Genomic DNA, 12,164 nt, shown 5'->3' on the forward strand with positions numbered 1-12,164 from the left:
GGCGGCGGCTGCTGCTGCTGCTGTCGCTCTGCAGAGACCTGGGAGCTCCGGCCAAGTCGATGGCGGCGGCTTGAATAGCTCCGGCGACGTGGACCCGAGGTTCAAGCAGAACAGACCGGCAGGGTTGATGATCACGCAGCCGCCGGCGATGTTCACCGTGCCGCCGGGGCTGAGTCCGGCGACGCTGCTGGATTCTCCGAGCTTTCTGGGTCTTTTCTCGCCCGGTCAGGTGAAGTTCTGGAATTGCTAAATTCGATGAACGGAATTAGGTTTCTTTGTTTTGCTGTTGAGATTCTATTTATGGCAAAACGTGTAAAGTTTAGGACTTTCTGGCTTTCTCTGACGTTGTTTCTGGTTTCGGGTTTCTTCCCTCAGCTTATGGGTGTGTGTGTGTGTTTGGCTGCTGAGAAAATATGGGCCATTGGCTGTTGGAGATTATGCCAAATCATGGATTCTTAACCATTTTGCTGGAAAATAGGAGAGGAAAAAACCCAAATTTAACTCCTTTTAGAGCTTCTGATCCTAAATCACATATCCAATCTCACGAGTTTGTTAGCATTTGGGATATGGTAAAGATTGGAGAAATCAGATAATGCATTGGACCAGGTTTTAGAGATTGCCAAAATAGGAATATGGGAGTTTGAAGGAGGAAGTTTGCATCTGGTTCGAATATAGAAACCCAGAAAGTTTTGTCCAAGGAAAGTGCAGCTCGGGAAGATTCGCCGATCCTCTGCTGATCAAAACTAGGTTTTCTTCCGGGTTCTTTTATCCTCTGAAACATAGGTTCATTCCTGTTGAAACATCTTGGTCTTGTCTTAATGGCTTTGGTCCCAAACCGGTTCCTTAAGACAAGCCATTGCCTTGTGGAACTCTGACTTAAAGGCCCATGAATTGTTAGGGGGAGCTTAGATGGGAAATGGTAGTCAGTTTAGCTACTCTTCTGATCATTAGTAGGATGATCTTCGGTAACAGGCCATTTTTCTTCACCAGATTCTCGAATCTATGAACGTGTTCGGTTGGATTGTTTTCCTGTTCTGTCTGTGGGATATCCTTAGCTAACTCGTTCTAAAACACGGGATTATGTTCAGGGAGCGTTCGGGATGACACACCAACAAGCTCTAGCTCAAGTCACTGCCCAGGCCGTTCAAGCCAATACCCATATGCAAGCCCAACCTGAATATCTTTCCTCGGCTCCTCCAACCTCGGTTTCGGATTCCTCGCTGGCACAGAGAGAATCCTCTGATCTTTCCATCCAGGAGCAGCAGCGGTCACAACCGCTAAATGTTGATAAGCCAGCTGATGATGGCTTCAACTGGCGGAAGTACGGGCAGAAACAAGTGAAGGGCAGTGAATTTCCTCGTAGTTATTACAAGTGTACGCATTTCGGGTGTCCTGTCAAGAAGAAGGTCGAGAGGTCTCTAGATGGACAAGTAACCGAAATCATCTACAAGGGTCAGCACAATCATCAACCTCCACAAAACAACAAGAGGGGAAACAGGGAAAGGGCGAATCTTAATGGGAGTACTGTTAACAATCCCGGGAATTCCGATATGGCATCACAGAATCAAACCAACAAGACTTGGAGGGATCAGGGAGCAAGTCAGGTTACAACAACGGAGCAGATATCCGAGGCCAGCGATAGTGAGGAAGTTGGTAATGGAGAAGCTGGTACCGAAGAAAAAGATGAAGATGAACCTGATCCCAAGAGAAGGTAAAACTTGTAAAAAAAAAAGATTATGAAATTTGTCGAATGCCCTTCCATTCTTTTTTAAAAGGTTTGATTTCTGATGAAGAAGAATCTTTGAAATGTTGCAGAAACAGTACAGAAGTCAGGGTTTCTGAACCTGCTGCTTCACATAGAACTGTGACAGAACCTCGAATCATTGTCCAAACGACCAGTGAATTTGACCTTTTAGACGACGGGTATAGGTGGCGCAAGTACGGGCAGAAAGTCGTCAAAGGAAATCCTTACCCGAGGTATAACACTACACCTCTCTCATCACATAAAACGCCCGTTGTTTTCTGTAAAAATTCACGGGTGGGTTTCGATACGCAGGAGCTACTACAAGTGCACAACTCCAGGCTGCAACGTGAGGAAACATGTGGAAAGAGCAGCAACAGACAGGAAAGCTGTCATAACAACGTACGAGGGAAAACACAACCACGATGTTCCCGCAGCTAGAACCAGCAGCCACGCCGCCGCCGCAGCACAGTCAAGGCCGGATAATATAGTTGCCGCCTCAGCCAACAGCCTAAGCCAGCAGCAGCCAGTTGCACGTCTAAGGCTGAAAGAAGAGCAAATAACTTAGAAGGAGCTCATGCATTTTGCTGCCAACGCTCCAGAAAGCTTGGGACTTTGAATCTTTTTTGGGTTGGGATCTTACAGAAGATGAAAACTTGGTACAGAAAGGGTTTGTTGTTCGTGTAATACCTTTTAGATTTAGGGATAATGTTGTGGTCTCAGATTATGTTTCTGTGAATTCTTTTGTACATGGAAAATACAGGGTTTCTTTGTGTTTTTGTACACATGGGAGGGGGGGAGGGGGGATACGAGGTTGTATGTTGTAACTTGTACTCTTCTGGTTTTAAACAAATAGTTGCATCCATCTCTCTGAATTCACTAACCGGACCGGACCGGTCATTTTATATTTTTAGGGCAAAGGTTTTTCTGTACAAATGAATCTTCTTCATGGAATCTTTAATTTTACATCAGGGAAAACCTCTCTCTCTCTCTCTCTCTCTCTATATATCTCTTTGAATCTTTCTATCTAATATAATAAAATAATTAATTAATCATTATCGATGTTAATTATTATCAAGAAACTATTAATTAGCCTCCTCACCTGTGAGCCATGGGCATCCAAAAGGTACCACGTTATTAAAAAAAGTTTCTTGGTGATCATTTTATTAAAAAAATAGGGGTGTGTGTTTCGGGATTCGGATCGGAATTTTAAAGGTTCGATTCGGGAACTGTTTATTCTGTATTCTAAAATTTGTACCAAATTAGTACCATATATTATTCAGTTCGAGTCGGTTTCGATATGGTCCGGATTTCGGATTTTGTAAAAAAAAATTAGATTTTCTTAAAAAAAAATCGGGTTTTCGAGAATTTTATAAAGTTTAGTTCGGTTCGGTTTCGATAAATTCGATTCTATAAATATCCTACTATTCGAGAATTTGATAAGGTACGATTTAGAAAAAAATACCAAAATTTTCAGTTTGTTACGGTTTGATTACGAAAAACCGAACTATCACTAAAAAAAAAATTGTAAAATTGATTATAGCTATTTCCACAACATGACATTGCCTTCGTCGTTTCATTCAATGAGTTCACACGATAGAACCATGTTCTTCGTATAAACTCTTTTACAACAAAAGACGTAAGACTTTCCCGATCAAAATCTAGAAACCCACAAACAAAAAACAACAAAAGATTATTAACAAAAAAAAACAACAAAAGATCGAAAATTTTCAAACGCAGAAGCAAAAGATGGGATGATCAGACGTTGTCAGCTGCAGATACCAAGTGAAAAACTTTACCATCGTCGAAAGGCAAGCTCGCGTATTCTTCGGCGAACTCTGCTCCGATCTCCGACCCAAACTCGCCGTGAGCGGCCTTGCAATACACGTACAATACGGTGATCGCCGCCATGTTGTACAGCAAAAGCAGCGTCAGAAACGCCGACGTGATCACGATCTTGAGGACGAAAAACGCGTTTGTCCACCGCGTTTCGTCGGTGGCTCCGTCGCTGCCGGCGAGTTTTGCGAAGGAGTCGAGGAAGCTGCTCCATGTGAGAACGGATCCGGTGAAGACGAAGAAGAGGGTGAGAGAGAAGGAAACGCCTCTCATCCCTTTGACCAAGGTTTTGCTTCGCTTTAATGGCGTAAACCCCCACTTCGATTCAATCACAACGATTACCCTCACTAGGATCCAATCGACACAGAGGTTAGTCACGATCGCGATCAACACGATCGCTAAAACAATGACCAGAGCGAGGGAATACGGTGACGAGAAATTGATTTCGATGCCAAATAAATCAAATCCCATGTTCAGAACGATCGCAGAAAACACCAGGATCGCTGTAACTCCGAACACGATAATTTGGATTGAGATTGAAGTACCCAGGAGAGGGAAAAACGAAGCGAAACCCGATTTGATGGCGGGCAAAAGCTTCACAGGACGACCATAGAATCCCTGCAACACACTGTACGTGATCGATCCAGTAGCCAAGAGGTTGAAGACGGTGGATACAACGGAGTAAACAATCTGAAGCAGAACCACGGTATTGCTGGCGGCGGCGCTTGGATGGTACTTGAGACCGCTTCGGAGGAGCGAAACGCTGTCTGGAGCAGTAGATTGGTCGGAGAGGAGGCGGATGACGGAGGGGTAAACTGTAGCGGAGAAGCAGAGAGGGAGAAGGAAGAGGACGGAAAGCGCCAAGAAATGGCGGGAGTGAGCGTTGATTATACGCTTCGATTCCGAGAGGAGTAGCCAGAGATTGACAGGAGGAGGATGTGACATCGCCATTGGAGCGCGAGGAGGAGGGGGCGAGTGAAGGTGGAAGAAGATGATGGAAAACGGTGGTGAAGACGATGAAGATTATATATTCGAGCCGTTGATTTGAAAATTCCGGGTTTTGAACGGGTCGGGTCAAATCGTATAACTTTTCAACATAATATTCAATTATTTACGCATAGTGATAACGAGGAATGGGGAGGTTTGGAATTTTCGTCAGTGCATGGCTTCCAAATATGGACCGTCATCTCAGTGTCGTCTCGTTCATCTTTCTTATTTTATTTTATTTTTATTTTTTTGTAAATTTTCGTATTTTCTTCTTCATTTTCAGTAATTATACATAGTAGTAATACGTATATGAATCCAAACAAAGGTGAAAGGGTCGAATAGATCCATTAGATTTACCTAAATTTAATGTTTGCACAATTTTTTTATTTGTATTTCAAAGTCAACAAAATAAAATAAATGATAGGATAAAAGTCGTACCAAAATTCAAATATGTCGCTTTTGTATGATATGGTGAATCGAATCATATAAATGACACCTAAAGGAAACTAATTAAAAGATTCATCATTTTTTTTCTCCAACCGGAGATATTATAAAAATCAAAGAGAATATGTGATCTTCTCGCCACACCTTTGAAAAATATTACAAATATATGTGAACAAACAGGTGTGACAAAATTCACACGTTGAATTGCTTACGTCTAATTATAATCCACCTATTAATCACTAAACGACACTGGTTTTAGTAATTACGCTTCTTAACCCAGCTGATTCTAACAGTATATATATATATAATAGTTCAATATCTAAAGTTTTGTATCTTCTTAAAAAAAATTTGCGAAATTGACCGAAATACATTATTTATACAATTTAACAACAAAAAAAACATGTCAAATGGAGTAAAAATATATAAACAAAATTAATCAAAATTTTATTAAGAGATTACGAGGGTTAATCAATCACCAAAAAGTCCCACATCGCTAATTCAGCATTGAAAACTTTGGTTTATAAATCCCATAGATGATCGCACTGTCCGCCGAGCTCGCTGACGAGGGCTTGTGACCCAAGTGGGGGCAACAAGGTAATTGGGACATTGGACTGCGCTCTGATGTCGGGTCCGAGTCGGATATGATCTGGCTTGCCCGGTCCAAGTAAGAAGTTGGTCCGCGTGGTTTGGGCGAAAGCTCAGGCCACGTGGCTCCCTAGAGTGGAGGGCAATGCGTGAGGCTGGTTTCACAGAGCAGCGACCACTTCCCGCTTCTTGCAGTGGACGGATAACGGGTCTGTTCCGCTTGGGCCCATCATGGCTTCATGGGCCATTCCCAATAGGACCATTATTTTTTTCTTTTTTTTTAAAAAAAAAAAAGTGGAAAAATCACTGTTAGTTTTGATTAATTGGTTCAATTTTGATTACATTTAAAAATTTCGACTAGCCAATCTTTGCGTTTAAGTATACACAAATCTTATTTTAATTTGTTGATTGTGATTGTGGTTAACTTTGTTTCACTCAAGTCATTTTGTTAAAAATTATTTGTCTATATGAAAAAAAAATATCGGTCGAAAGAAAAACAGTTTAATATTTGAGCAAAGATTGTATCATTTTTTTTACATCATGCAAAGTTGTATAATTCAATATGGAAAAGTGTATATAATTTACCAAAATATATTTGGCGAGTATTTGGAACACACAAATTTTATCATTCGACTAATATGTTGAATTTACACCGAATCCGATAATAACAAACCATAGATGTTCATTACAAACATTCGCCACAAAATTTTATCTACGACCATATTTTAAAATGATCCTAAACCTTAGCAAGTAATGGATAAGATATTGAAGAACGAAAAGGAGCTAAATTTCAGATTAAATATTTAGGTCAAAACAGAAAAATATAAAATAGTTTGGGTCCCGATAGGTAAATATATCAAGTAATTGAAGACCCTCCCACAATCCCACTCGAAAAAAAAACAGCTTTGTCGTCCCAGGGGTGTTTCTGTAAATTACGTTCCTTTACTTCACTTTTTTTTTTTTTAATTTTTAATTTTGTTTTTCAATTTGTTCCTCTGCTCTGTTTCTCCCGAGCGTCTTCGATCGTGCTTCCCTCGTTAGCATTTCTGTTTTCTCGTCGTCGACAGATCTCTCAGTCTTTTGAATCCGCCACCTAACAGGTATGCAAATCGATAGATCTCTCTTCTTCAAATGTCGAATTCGTGTAGTTTTCTTCGTCGCGCATTGATGTTCGTAATACTAGGAGAATCTAACCGAGATGCTGCTTGTCCTCTCTGCCCCACCGTTTAAGTGAGATTCCGTGCGGTTTCTTCGCATTGTGGGGTTTTGCTTGGATTTTGAGATTTTATTAGGTCGGTTTCGAGATTTCTGCTAGATTTGAGGACCGAAGATACCTTGTTTGGTTAGGGCTGGTTTTATGGAAAGAGTTTGATTTTAGATTCGGATGATTTCGCCTTGTATCATTAAGTTTACGATGCTGCTACTGCTCAGTTGAAGTACTCTGCGGCTCCATGACCATAAATAGTGGAAATGGAGACTAATTTAGAATTTGGTTGTTTTTTCGTTTGAGTGTTTGACTCTGAACTGGTAATGTTATAGATAGATATGGCGTTGTAGCTAGTATGTTACCAGCTTCAGAATCTTGGATTTGTAGTAATGAGTTGCTTTTGCTGACGATTGAGTTAATGGAAGTTGGAGGTTATATATATACTGAGATTAGTTAGCAAACTATCAGCGTGGTAGACAATCAGTTATAGCCTATTCTTGACTTATATCTTGCTGTGTTCATGTTCATGACTACTGTGCTTGAAAGATCGTAGTTGAATCGGCTTCATTCATTGACGACATCATGAAAATTTTTCACTCTTGGATGTGGAACACATTATTTGCTATATTTATGCGGTTACCTTCTCAAACACCTTTCAAGGTGACTCTTTTGGTTACTGTTGAACTACTCCTTTAACCGCATTTGGCTCTTTATCTTGAGTTTTGACTTTTGACAGTGTATTCCCTTCATTTATGAAGGGTATGCTCTGGCTGTGGTTATCCCATCTTTTGACGGGCAGTTTCTGAGCATAAGGTACCTCGGGCTCTACCTCTAGATTATAGTGGACAGATGGGTCGCCTAAAGTCACAACCTGCAATCAAGGCCATCGAGGAAGAGCCCGAGGACTTTGAGAGTACCGACTCAAGCAATACAGTTACATTAGCATGCATGATTGATACAGAAATTGCTGCCGTTTTGGCGGTTATGAGGAGAAATGTCAGATGGGGAGGTCGATACATGTCGGGTGATGATCAGCTAGAACACTCATTGATTCAGTCGTTGAAAGCTCTAAGAAAACAAATATTCTCATGGCAGCAGCTATGGCATACAATTACTCCGGTATTGTACCTCCAGCCTTTTCTAGATGTGATACGGTCAGATGAAACTGGAGCACCAATAACCAGCATTGCTTTGTCATCGGTTTACAAGATTTTGACTCTTGATGTAATTGATCAAAACACTGCAAATATTGAGGATGCTATGCACTTGGTGGTCGATTCTGTGACAAGCTGCCGATTTGAGGTGACAGATCCTGCATCAGAAGAGGTTGTGCTGATGAAGATACTTCAGGTTCTTCTGGCATGCATGAAAAATAAAGCATCAGCTGTGCTCAGCAATCAGCATGTTTGCACCGTAGTCAACACTTGTTTCCGTATCGTTCACCAAGCAGGAATGAAAGGAGAGTTATTGCAACGTGTAGCTCGGCACACCATGCATGAACTGGTTAGATGTATCTTTTCGCACCTCCCAGATATTGACCGAACAGAAAATGCCCTTGTTAATAGAGCCGGAAGCTTTGACCAAGAGGTAATTTTGTGGTATATGATTCTTTTGTTTTGTCTGATTATCAGTCAATTTGGGTATGATATTTTTCTATGACGTTCAGAAATGGAAGGAAAATATGATCTAACAATAGGAAGGTGATCTCCTCTTAAAACAATGTAGAACGAAGTAGGAAAACAAACTGTCTCCACTTACTTGGCAAATGTTAGCATAATGATGTATTTTCTTATTTTTGTGTAGTTCTAGATCCTACTTTAAGACTTCAATATTCTTAGAAGGCTATCTTCGTTCACCTGAAATTTCTCTCTTGTTTGTCAGTGAGTCACAGGAGCACTGCTAAAAAACTAAATATAGATCATGGTTTTAGTTAATGATTATGTAACAAGGATCTCAATGGATGTTTGATTTATGCGTTTATTCTCTTGTGACATTGTTATTATTGATAAATAAAATGATGGTTGTGTGGATGATTGCAGAGTGCTGGTGTAGACAGTGATTATACCTTCGGGAGTAAGCCAACTAACATTGGGAACGCTAACTCTGATTATGACACCGAAAATTCTTTGGCAACTTTTGCATCTGGTGTTCCCGGTGTGATGGATGATGGAACAGTCGGTGCTGGAAGCAGAAAAGATGCTTCACCATATGATTTGCATCTAATGACAGAGCCATATGGAGTTCCGAGTATGGTCGAAATATTTCACTTTTTATGCTCATTATTAAATGTGGTTGAACATGTTGGAATGGCCCCTCAGTCAAACACTATAGCATTTGATGAAGATGTGCCTCTGTTTGCATTGAGCTTAATCAACTCAGCAATAGAATTGGGTGGGGCATCCATCCGGCATCACCCCAGATTGTTAAGCCTGGTTCAGGATGAGTTATTCCGTAACTTGATGCAATTCGGCTTGTCAATGAGTCCACTTATTCTTTCGATGGTTTGCAGCATTGTGCTCAATGTGTATCATCATCTACGTACTGAACTTAAACTGCAGCTGGAGGCATTCTTTTCTTGTGTGATTCTGAGGCTTGCACAGGGCAAATACGGGGCCTCATATCAGCAGCAAGAGGTTGCTATGGAGGCTCTTGTTAACTTCTGCAGGCAGAAGACTTTTATGGTGGAGATGTATGCCAATCTCGATTGTGATATAACTTGTAGCAATGTGTTCGAAGATCTCTCTAATCTTCTTTCGAAGAGTGCATTTCCCGTGAACTGCCCTTTGTCGGCAATGCACCTTCTTGCCTTGGATGGCCTAATTGCTGTTATTCAGGGAATGGCTGAGAGGATTGGTAATGGGTTGACTGGCTTGGATCTAGGTCCTGTTCACCTCGACGAGTACACGCCTTTCTGGATGGTCAAGTGTGACAATTACAGTGATCCGAATCATTGGGTTTCATTTGTCCGCAGGAGAAAGTATATCAAGAGAAGGTTGATTATCGGGGCAGATCATTTTAACCGGGATCCAAAGAAAGGGTTAGAGTTTCTGCAAGGGACACATCTTTTGCCTGACAAACTTGACCCCCAAAGTGTAGCTTGTTTTTTCAGGTATACCGCTGGATTGGATAAGAATCTTGTTGGGGATTTTCTCGGAAATCACGATGAATTCTGTGTTCAAGTTCTCCATGAATTTGCTGGGACTTTCGATTTCCAGGACATGAATCTGGATACTGCACTCCGGCTCTTCTTGGAAACTTTCAGGTTGCCCGGAGAATCACAGAAGATACAGAGAGTGCTTGAGGCATTCTCTGAAAGGTACTATGAGCAATCACCACATATTTTTGCTAACAAGGATGCTGCTCTCTTGCTCTCGTACTCTCTTATTATGCTCAACACTGACCAGCACAATGTTCAAGTAAAGAAGAAGATGACAGAAGAGGATTTCATTCGTAATAATAGACATATCAATGGAGGGAGCGACCTACCCCGGGAATATCTTTCTGAACTCTATCACGCTATCTGCAACAACGAGATTCGTACTTCTCCAGAACAATGTGCCGGTTACCCTGAAATGACTCCCAGTCGTTGGATAGATTTGATGCATAAATCTAAGACAACTGCTCCATACATTGTGGCTAACTCGAGGGCCTATCTTGACCATGACATGTTTGCCATTATGTCTGGTCCAACCATAGCCGCCATATCTGTTGTATTCGACCATGTGGAACACGAAGATGTTTACCAGACATGTATCGACGGATTCTTGGCTGTTGCTAAAATATCTGCTTGCCATCATCTTGAAGATGTGCTTGATGACCTGGTTGTGTCTCTCTGCAAGTTCACGACTCTGTTGAATCCGTCATCTGTCGACGAACCAGTTCTTGCATTTGGTGATGACACGAAGGCAAGGATGGCAACTGTTACTGTTTTTACGATTGCAAACAAGTATGGGGATTATATCCGAACGGGTTGGAGGAACATTTTGGACTGCATATTACGGTTACATAAACTCGGCCTTCTGCCAGCACGTGTAGCCAGTGATGCAGCTGATGAATCCGAGCTTTCATCCGATCCAGGTCAAGGGAAGCCCATAACGAATTCTCTATCTTCGGTTCATTTACCGTCAATGGGAACTCCGAGGAGATCTTCGGGTTTGATGGGGAGGTTTAGTCAGCTACTTTCGCTCGACGCAGAAGAGCCAAGATCACAACCTACTGAACAACAGCTTGCTGCTCATCAACGCACCATTCAAACAATCCAGAAATGCCACATCGACAGCGTCTTCACGGAAAGCAAGTTTCTTCAAGCTGAATCGCTGCTGCAACTTGCACGTGCCCTCATTTGGATGGCAGGGAGGCCTCAAAAGGGAAACGGTTCTCCAGAGGATGAGGATACAGCGGTTTTCTGCCTGGAATTGCTTATTGCGATCACTCTTAACAACAGAGACAGGATTGTTCTTCTCTGGCAGGGTGTTTATGAACACATTGCTAATATTGTTCAGTCGACGGTAATGCCCTCTGCTTTAGTAGAGAAAGCCGTCTTTGGTCTCCTCCGGATTTGCCAGAGACTGCTGCCTTATAAGGAGAGCCTGGCCGATGAACTTTTGAGATCACTTCAGCTTGTATTGAAACTCGATGCTCGTGTTGCCGATGCTTATTGTGAACAAATCGCTCTTGAAGTCAGCCGCCTTGTGAAAGCTAACACGAGCCACATCAGGTCCCAGGCAGGGTGGAGAACAATCACTTCCCTACTCTCAATCACGGCTCGGCATCCCGAAGCTTCCGAAGCAGGGTTCGACGCCATATCGTTTGTTATGTCCAGTGGAGCTCACTTATTACCGGCTAACTATATACTCTGTATCGATGCGGCAAGACAGTTTGCCGAGTCTCGGGTTGGACAATCCGAGCGGTCGATTCATGCCCTCAATCTAATGGCAGGTTCTGTGGAATGTTTGGTCAAGTGGGCTCATACGGCTAAGGAGAGTATGAGAGAAGATGAATCTGGAAGGATGGTCCAAGATATTGGGGAGATGTGGTTAAGGCTTGTTCAGGGACTGAGAAAAGTGTGCTTAGACCAGAGAGAGGATGTCAGAAATCATGCCCTACAGTCATTACAGAAGTGCTTGGCCGGGATCGGGATCCACGGGATCCAGATCGGTCACAGCATTTGGTCTCAGTGCTTCGACAAAGTAATCTTCACGGTCCTCGACGACTTGCTCGAAATCGCTCAGGGATCGCAAAAGGACTACCGGAATATGGAAGGGACGCTGCTTCTCGCCGTGAAACTCCTCTCCAGAGTGTTTCTACTGCTACTCCAAGAATTAGCTCAGTTAACTACGTTCTGCAAGTTATGGCTCCGCCCTC

The 12,164-nt window shown here is 42.2% G+C and overlaps 3 protein-coding genes across 3 annotated transcripts in view; 2 read left to right on the top strand and 1 right to left on the bottom strand.

Annotated features, from left to right (window-relative positions):
- The window catches only part of LOC104824070 (probable WRKY transcription factor 4), a 3,187-nt gene extending 673 nt beyond the window's left edge, over window positions 1-2,514 (top strand). Inside the window, exons 2-5 of the mRNA XM_010555999.1 lie at window positions 7-229; window positions 1,089-1,711; window positions 1,816-1,977; window positions 2,057-2,514. Coding sequence (XP_010554301.1) covers window positions 7-229; window positions 1,089-1,711; window positions 1,816-1,977; window positions 2,057-2,309 — 1,261 coding nt within the window. The 3' untranslated portion in view covers window positions 2,310-2,514. The remainder of the gene's footprint in view (window positions 1-6; window positions 230-1,088; window positions 1,712-1,815; window positions 1,978-2,056) is intronic.
- A 735-nt stretch (window positions 2,515-3,249) lies between these two features.
- LOC104824071 lies at window positions 3,250-4,590 on the bottom strand. Its single transcript, XM_010556000.1, has one exon. The coding sequence runs from the start codon at window positions 4,526-4,528 to the stop codon at window positions 3,500-3,502; it is 1,029 nt and encodes a 342-aa protein (XP_010554302.1). The 5' UTR covers window positions 4,529-4,590; the 3' UTR covers window positions 3,250-3,499.
- Window positions 4,591-7,649: 3,059 nt separating this feature from the next.
- Window positions 7,650-12,164, top strand: part of LOC104824072 (ARF guanine-nucleotide exchange factor GNOM) — a 5,669-nt gene continuing 1,154 nt past the window's right edge. The window contains exons 1-2 of the mRNA XM_019203768.1: window positions 7,650-8,387; window positions 8,840-12,156. Of these exons, the coding sequence (XP_019059313.1) occupies window positions 7,650-8,387; window positions 8,840-12,156 (4,055 nt within the window). The remainder of the gene's footprint in view (window positions 8,388-8,839; window positions 12,157-12,164) is intronic.

Source organism: Tarenaya hassleriana, unplaced genomic scaffold (assembly GCF_000463585.1).
Source record: "Tarenaya hassleriana unplaced genomic scaffold, ASM46358v1 Cleome4, whole genome shotgun sequence".
NCBI lineage: Eukaryota > Viridiplantae > Streptophyta > Magnoliopsida > Brassicales > Cleomaceae > Tarenaya > Tarenaya hassleriana.

Excerpts from the sequence above, each read along its gene's own strand:
- LOC104824071 (XM_010556000.1), bottom strand. The coding sequence starts at position 4,528 with ATGGCGATGTCACATCCTCCTCCTGTCAATCTCTGGCTACTCCTCTCG.